Source organism: Sesamum indicum, linkage group LG2 (genome assembly GCF_000512975.1).
Source record: "Sesamum indicum cultivar Zhongzhi No. 13 linkage group LG2, S_indicum_v1.0, whole genome shotgun sequence".
NCBI classification, from domain to species: Eukaryota; Viridiplantae; Streptophyta; class Magnoliopsida; order Lamiales; family Pedaliaceae; genus Sesamum; species Sesamum indicum.
In genome coordinates, this window is record NC_026146.1 from 7,498,575 (window position 1) to 7,507,108 (window position 8,534).

An 8,534-nucleotide genomic window follows, 5' to 3' on the forward strand; every position below is an offset into this window, starting at 1 on the left:
AGTAAGTGCGGATATATGGCCTTCTTGCCTTATTTTCGCACTCTGATTTATAGCTTAATTGGATAATCCCATGATCGCAGCATCCATAAATTTCTCTTGGGGAATAATTAGTGGGATTTTACCCCTTTTCACGTGGGTGAGTAATTTTCCCCAATCAGTTGGAAAATAAATTTTGATCTTACGGATTTGATCAAGTTTGGGACAGATCTTAAATTTTGTCTAAAGCCTATCTTGGACAACATTTGTAAATATATTCAGTTTATTTCATTTTTTATTTGAAATATATTTGTAAAATAATTATCTTTTTTGTATAATAATATCTTATTAGATATTTCTAAACAATAATTTTATTTTTCAAAAAATATATTAATTATCTGAAAAGAAAAACCTCCCAAGTCTGCAATAAGGGCGTGCAACTGATTTGACTTTGAGCGGGGCAAGTCTGGAGCATGATGCGGGTAAGTCTTGAGTTCAATTAAAACTAAGTGGGAAAGGGTCTCAGATATGGCCAAAAGCTTGTAAACCTTTGTCATCCCTACTCTTGATTTGTGAAAATCCAGATCCGAATGGGGGTAGACTTCCAATCATAATATTGATAGGCGTGTACACGGTATAGGTTGGTCAATTTAGATAATTTTTTGGCTCAATCCAAATATTTACGATTTTTAAAAAGTTTAGCCCAAACTCAACTCAACAATCATAAAAACCACACTTTGCAGTCCAATTAGGTTGGGGCAATTTTTGCAAATTTTAGTATAGAGCCAATCACCTGTGCAATCAAATAAATCTTAAAATTCAACTATTCTAAGTATATAAAATTTGTAACTTCATAATACATATTCTAAAGTCACAAATAAAAGTTTATGTATCAAATAAACTAATATTATTCATTCTATGAGCCTCTCTTAAGTTTCTCAGTCTCATTCATTGTTTTTTCAATATTAATTAATTTAATATACAACTAACTGTAAGCACATACGAGGGCTTGTACTATTTCTTGATCTAAAAAGCTCCTAAAAGAATCAAGTAGGCGACTACTCCTACTAATTGCTTGCATAGAAAGCCCTGCTGGATAGAATAATTGTCAAAACATCCCTTGATACTCGAAAAAGACTTTTAAAAATTTAAGATATCAAAAGCCTTGTCTCTTTTCTCAAGAGCTTCACTCAAATACTACAACAATTCTAATTTATGTTCCGCATGCATTTTCATTTTGATCCGTTTATCGAAACTGGACTTTATGAGCTTCATTATGTCTCCAAGTTCATGAACCTTTAATATCTTGAGTTCATGCACCTATCATAACTCGACAAGTATGAGAGTTATAGAGCTACAAGTGATGATAATAGAGGTCACTTAGTGCATTCTCAATATTTTTCACCAAACTTGAAACATTAGAACTTCTAACACTATACATAAAGTTTAAACAATATCAAACATACTTCATCTTGTAACGAGGATCAAGACGGCAACAAACAACAACCTGTTCATACTTTAAGTATCTGACGGATATTTGTCAAACTTCCCTCTAATTCTAATAGCCATTCTCTACAAGAAAATATGCTTACTTTTGACCACGTTCTCAATATTAGCATATATTCTCATCAATCCATAGAACAATGCATTTGGTGTAATGTATGAATTTCCTGATATCTTTAAAGTGACAGAGTAAAATAATTTCAAAAATTTCACAATATGTTGAGCATCTGTCCAATCATCAAAACTAGGAGAACTAATTATCTTTTTTCTCCGTCCAGTCCACCTCTAATTATCTATAAAATTTTCAACAATCACCGTTGTTGCTGTCAAAACAAAGATCATAGGCATTATATTTCCTCTTTTACCTCTTACAAGCCCATTAAATTTTTTCAGTATACTCCGGTTTCAAGTATGTCGAATTTCACCAAGTATTAATATCAAGACTCAAAAGGTATTTTGGTTCATTTTTTTGGCATATCTACACATATTTTGAAAATTTGAAACCTGAATTGAAAAGACCTTACATATTTAATTTCATTACGAATAGTGATAATGCATTTACTTTATTTATTTAAGCCATCTTTAACAATGAGATTCGCAATGATTATTTTTATCCATTTTTCTAAATAAGTTTAGTTAGTAAAATTAATAATGTAAATTTATCTTCATATTTAATATACTTTTGTGTTTTTATATCAATTAATTACTTTAAATTTAAACTTTTAGATAATTTATAATTTATTTCTTTTCATATTTTAAAATCTAAATAAAATTATTCATATTTTTTTTATCTTTTAAAAATACAATACTCCCAAGTCTTGACACTGGATATTAATTAGTTAAAATATAATTTAGTTCACCCTAGGACCAAGTGTTACCCCAATATATAAAAAAAATTTAACGGTTCATTAGCGAAAAGGATCGAAAATGCAAAAAAAAAAAAAGTAATAATTGGAAGACCAAAATTGTAATTTTAAATCATTTGAGGATAAAATACGAATTATTGATTGTATTTCGAACCAAAAGTGCAATTATCCCTCATTTATAAGTTGTATCCAAATATCTAGGATAATTACAGTGTTGGTCCTCATACATTGTCACTAATTCATTTCAATCTCTAAATATATTGAAATTCTATTTTAGTCCTTCAATTTTTAAAATATCAACAGTTTCGGTGCTTAGATCTAATTAATGACCATTTTGCCATTTCAAAGAAAATATATAGTCTAACTATCTTTTTTCTGTGCTCATGATTAGGCCTAACATACTTTCAAAAATAAATAAACCTTCATAAATTCATACTTTTCTTTGACCGCTTTGTTCCCTCGATATTCCAATCCTCAATTTTATAGACTTCCTTCAGTCATACTACCTGAAAATACTGAGGACTTAAAATACTCGGGAACAAGGTGATAAAAGAAAAGTATGAATTTATAAAGGTTTAATTTTATTTTCGAAAGTATGTTGGGCCTGATCATTAGTATGGAAAAAAGATAGTTGGACTATATATTTTTTCTGAAAGGGCAAAATGGTGATTAATTAAGTTTAAAGATTGAAATTGTTTAATATTTTAAAAATTAAAGGACGAAAATAAAATTTTAATATATGTAGAGGCTGAAAACGAATTAATGACAATATATGAGGACCAAAAATGTAATTATCCCCCAAATATCTTCAACTTGTAGATAAAATGCCTGAGAAATGATTACTCAAATTGAAAATGGAAGATCACTTTGCTCTCCTCACTAGCTGCTCAATTCTCCCAAAGGTGAGCTCCAAAACCTTTAAAAATGGCAATCATCAGCAGCTCCCTGTTCAGCTCCATTGAACGTCCGCCTCTCAAACGCCAATTCCCATTCTTCCCGTTCCCATCTCACGCACACAAACTCAAGCCTCACTGTGGTGTGTACTTTCCCTTTAATCTCAAAAAACCGGTAAATTTGTTTAATTGTAGACCGCATCGATGGCATCCAATAAAATCCTGTGTTTCGAATCAAGAAATCGACATGGTGAGAACCAAAGAGGGAGTATACGCAGCAAAGGCGAAGAAAGTGGTGGTTTTATGGGATTTGGATAACAAGCCGCCGCGTGGGCCGCCGTACGAGGCAGCCCTGGCGCTCAAATTGATGGCCCAGAAATTCGGGGATGTGATTGATATGTCGGCTTACGCAAATCGCCACGCTTTCATACACGTCCCCCAGTGGGTTGTGGAAGAACGCCGCGAAAGACGCCATCTTGATTTTCTCGAGCGCAAGGGGCAATCGACGGCTTCTGAGCCGTACGTTTGCTCCGTGTGCGGGAGGAAATGTAAGACCAATATGGATTTGAAGAAGCATTTCCGACAGTTGCACGAGAGGGAGAGGCAGAAGAAGTTGAACAGAATGAGGAGCCTCAAGGGCAAGAAGCGGCAGCGGTTTAAGGAGAGATTTATAGATGGGAATGAGAAGTACAATGAGGCAGCACGCAGTTTGTTGACCCCGAAAATCGGGTATGGGTTGGCGCAGGAGCTGAGGCGGGCTGGGGTGTACGTTAAGACGGTGCAGGATAAGCCCCAGGCTGCGGATTGGGCGCTGAAGCGGCAAATGCTGCATTCTATGAGCAGGGGTGTTGATTGGATTGTGTTAGTCTCGGATGATTCTGATTTTTCTGAGATGTTAAGGAAGGCGAGGGAGGCTAATTTGGGGACGGTGGTAGTCGGAGATCGGGATAGAGCATTGGGGAGGCATGCCGATGTTTGGGTGCCATGGATTAGGGTGCAGAATGGAGAGATTAAAGAGAGTGATTTGGAGTTGACAAGTAAAGAATGGAGGGAGTTGGATGAGAGAAGAAGTGGGAGGTTTTCAGTTAGTGAGTTTGATGGGGAATTGGCATATACAGAGCAGAGTTTGGATGAACTTGTGGGAAATATAGAGTTTAATGGCTTGAGAATTTCTTCATTTTCGGAAGGGGAGGAAGAATATGAAAAGGAGGCTGATTGGATAAGAGCACGGTTAGATCAAAGGAATAATGATGATGTTCCTCTTAGGGGGGATAGCAGTGAGGATGAGGAGGGCGATTATTTCTTGGATAGCGAAGATGAGGAATTGCAAGAAGAAAATGATGTATACTTTTGATACAGTTAGAGGTTTGCAGACCTGGTGTGAACAATTGTATTGGATAGTACGGGGTTGTGTGCTTGGTTTTGGAAAGTATGCTTGTCCAAGTAGAGGCAAACAGCATGAAGATTGTTACTGGCATTAAAATGTTCATTCTCTGTATCATGGATTCTTGGTTTCTGTTGGAAATTATTTAAGATGTTCAAACAAACTTTCTGAATATTGTTTGAATGTGAAGGCTGGAAATGTTTTCTGAGAATTGATGGTTCAGAATCCTGATGCTCAACCTCATTCCCCCATTTTTGCGGTTTGCTACTTCAACTTATATACTTTTATTATTGTTACTTTTATGCATTTTTTTGCTTAAATTTGACGTTTAGGAATATTAAGATGTTTCTATTGCATGGGTTTCTGTTGATCACATGCATTAATTAGCTTCTTAATCTAGCTAACTCTATAAAAAGCTCATGCTGGTTACTGCCAGCTGCACAGGAGTTGCACATAAGATAAAACTTTATAGGATCCAAATTTTCATCAACCTTAATATCTTGTTCCTTTAATCCTCGAAGAAAACATGTATTATGTGCATCAGCAGAAGAAGGAAAATAATGAAACTATAGTTTCTCCGACAAATATGACACTGGACTATCCTTCTGGATGAAGTACTATTTATAGGGAGGTATGTCTTATTTTTTGCTTCTTCCGTTTCAGTTTATCTGTCAAGCTTTTCATATGCTTCTCAGTGTAAAACTCAGTGGAGGAATGAATACTAAACTTAGGAAATTGAATTTAAAAAATAATTACACCAGATGCAACAGAAAAGATACCTTTTACGTCCAGAAGTCTCATATTTCTAATACACCTTTTATGGTGTAATGGCTCTAAAATCATTTAAACTAGTTCTTCCTAATAATATGAATAAAATATTCATGATGTGCTGTGATAAAAGTTTGTGTTGTTACATTTAAACGAAGAGGTGGAGATAGAATTGAAGTCATTTTTGTAAACATCCATAGAATTTTAAGTCATTAGTAATGCGTAAGGCAGAAAAGTAGAACCAACCAATCTTCAACCTTGACGAGAAGAAGGTGAAAAGTAGACTAGTGTGAGTATGACTTTGCTGACAAAGTAAAATCAACCCAAGCAGTGAGAAATTCTTGACTAAATCATATGGTTAGGGATTCCGCCTTTTCTATCATATGATAGAAAATTATGACATCAACATCAAATATTCATTCTAATAAGTATAACAGCTTCAGGAAGTGCTTCTGGTGTAGGAACTTGCCTATTGGGAATGACTGCAACTTGTGATGAATATTTTCTTGGGAGTCAGCTCTCACCATGCCTAAACCATGGGCCGGGACTAGCCCCCTGATACAGGAAGCAGATGAAGTGTTGTATGGGGGTGAAGAAGATCCGTACTATTTCCTTTGGTTCTCTCCTAGGTTCAAGTCCTTGGACTGACATGGCCTTGTCCAGGAATTGCACTTGATAAGTGCAAATATAAGTCCTGATATCATGTTTGTAAATATTGGGAAAGCTTCCTCTCAAGTCCAATGATCAGAATCTGGAAAACTGGGTCTCACTTTGGCAATCTCTTCCGAATGAGAACAACAGCGTCACGTTCTGATGGTGGTACTGCATCTAGATTGATTTCCATTTTGGTGATAGTTTGAAATAATTCACTAAGTGGTGAAGACACCCAACAGCAGAGATGGTAATAGCATCCTATTAGAGATTGTTTCTCTAACCATACTAAGCTTTATAAATAGGAAATTTATGGGTACAGAATGCATCTAGTCTAGTGAGATTTTTTATAAATATTCTAATGGCTTTGCACAGGAACCTTGAAAGGGAACAATATGCTAGGAGAGTAGTTTTACACTTGGTGAGCATCTGGTCATGAAACATCTTCACATACTGTAGTGTTATTGCCTTACTGGAGACCTGTGATGAGTCCATAATGGTTTTTCACGGGGTCAATCTTCAATTACTTAATCTGCCCTTCAATCCTTTATAGGTTTGACATTTAGTTGATTTTCTATTATATACCAATGATGAATGCGAACAATTACCGGTACCAGTAATCCGAACATAATTGGTTCAGTATCATCCCTTTTTTGAATTGCTGGATGGACACAATTACAATTACACCACTTACAGTTGCATGCCGTTGGGAGGTATTTCAGTGAAAGGAGCTACAACATGCACAATTTGATGCCCCCAAATTTCCATCAGAGATTAATGTAGCACCTAGTTCCACATCAGTTGGAACTATAGTGTCTCCAGCTTATAAGGCTTTGCTTAGCTCCTACAAAGATTTAAGTATTTTGGCGCTGTTGTCTAGTGCTAGAAAATGTTGAAAAGGCCAGAGGCAGATCTTATCTTGTTGCAGTGCTTGCTAACGCATCCATGTCTACACAGTGAACAGCGGTAAAAAGTGAAGGAAATCAGCAATTATTTTCTTTGCTCATGTTCAAGGTGATAGTACATTCATTTTCTGTTTCTCCTACAGTATAATCACCTCATTTCCTTGTGCAAGCCCCCTTAAATATTTATCACTAAACTCAACCACACTGTTAACAAAGTTTTCTCCTATATTTGAAGAAACATTTTGGAAATTCCATGTCAAACTTTATAACTGTATTGATACTTATTGGGACATGAAATATTGGAAAGTCCAAATGAAAACTCTTATCATTTCGGAAGACCTTAATTCAGATCAAGTTTTCCCTATCAACTGATGTGAGGAAGATTCAAAAGCCTCATCACTGACTCAGCTAGGTGTTAGCCCGTCCATACACTTCAGCGCCAATAACTCTAAAGTTGCATAGCACCTTTAGGAATAGAGTTCCCTAGTAATAAAAGGGGTATCTTTTATTTCTGGTCCTGTGTTTACAAGTCAATTATAAAATTGTCCAATATTTTTTCAATTTTTTAATGTTGTCCTCCTGATCACGTTCTGGCCATTTTTCTCTCCAATTTGAGGGCATTTAAGAACCCTAGTCCCCTTTCTTGCCAAAGTATTTGTTTGTTTCTTCAATACTGTCGAAGTAGATTTGTTATGAAGGCTAGGTAAGTGAAACTCTTCATTTCTTCAATTTTTTTTTTTTTATTATTATGAAATAGTTAATACTTTGTCTTCTGCATGTGACGTTTAGATGCATTATTTTTGGTTTTTGGTATGACTTGTTTTTTTTTTGTTTTATAAGTTTAAGCTTGATTTAGTTTTGGAATTGGTATCACGCTAGTTAATTTTGGGTTTTGGTATGAGTTGGGCTTCTAAGGCTTTCTGATCATAATTTTTTACTATGGTTTACACATTCTAGTCAAAAATCTTATGATTGAAAATGTTATATGTAATATATGTAAAGTAGTATAAGTATTGTTTCTATTTGTGGGAAACAATTTTATTGTTTTATGAAAATAAACTTTAATTTGAAAATTGACTTTTTTGAGGAAAAGTTTACTATTACAAATCTGGAATCAATTGATTATATCACTGTTAGATAATGTGGGGTTGCAATTGACAAGAAAACTATGTGGTTGAGTGATATTCTTGTGGTTGAAGGAGTGTTTCCTAATACAGGAGATGTTACATGTGAAAGAAAAATCGGGATGATTGATATTGAGTTCTTATTTGTTGCCAATTTTGGTTTGTTCATTTCATTTTTGGTTGAATGCTTTTATAAGGGAAATCTGTTTGGGATTTTACGGGCCTTCCAATGGCCAAATGTTGTCAAGAGGGATGGAGGGATGCAACGGCCAAGAGGGACTAAGTTGAGATTATGTTTAAAAACAAAGGGATCTATCTGCGATTGTGCATACTTGTATATTAATTTGAGGGGTTTTTTTATTAAAATACCAACTTTTGTCCAATTTTGGCTGGAAATAGTTTCCGGAATGTCACCTGAAGGATGACATTGAAAAAATTGAATAAAGAATGTACGATTTTGCAAT

General features: G+C 34.9%; 1 protein-coding gene across 1 annotated transcript; it reads left to right on the forward strand.

Annotated features, from left to right (window-relative positions):
* Positions 3,169-7,323, forward strand: LOC105155542. Its single transcript, XM_011071436.2, has 2 exons — positions 3,169-4,881; positions 5,852-7,323. Exon 1 carries the CDS (start codon positions 3,270-3,272, stop codon positions 4,590-4,592), a length of 1,323 nt encoding a protein of 440 aa, XP_011069738.1. The 5' UTR covers positions 3,169-3,269; the 3' UTR covers positions 4,593-4,881; positions 5,852-7,323.

Excerpts from the sequence above, each read along its gene's own strand:
- LOC105155542 (XM_011071436.2), top strand. The coding sequence starts at position 3,270 with ATGGCAATCATCAGCAGCTCCCTGTTCAGCTCCATTGAACGTCCGCCT.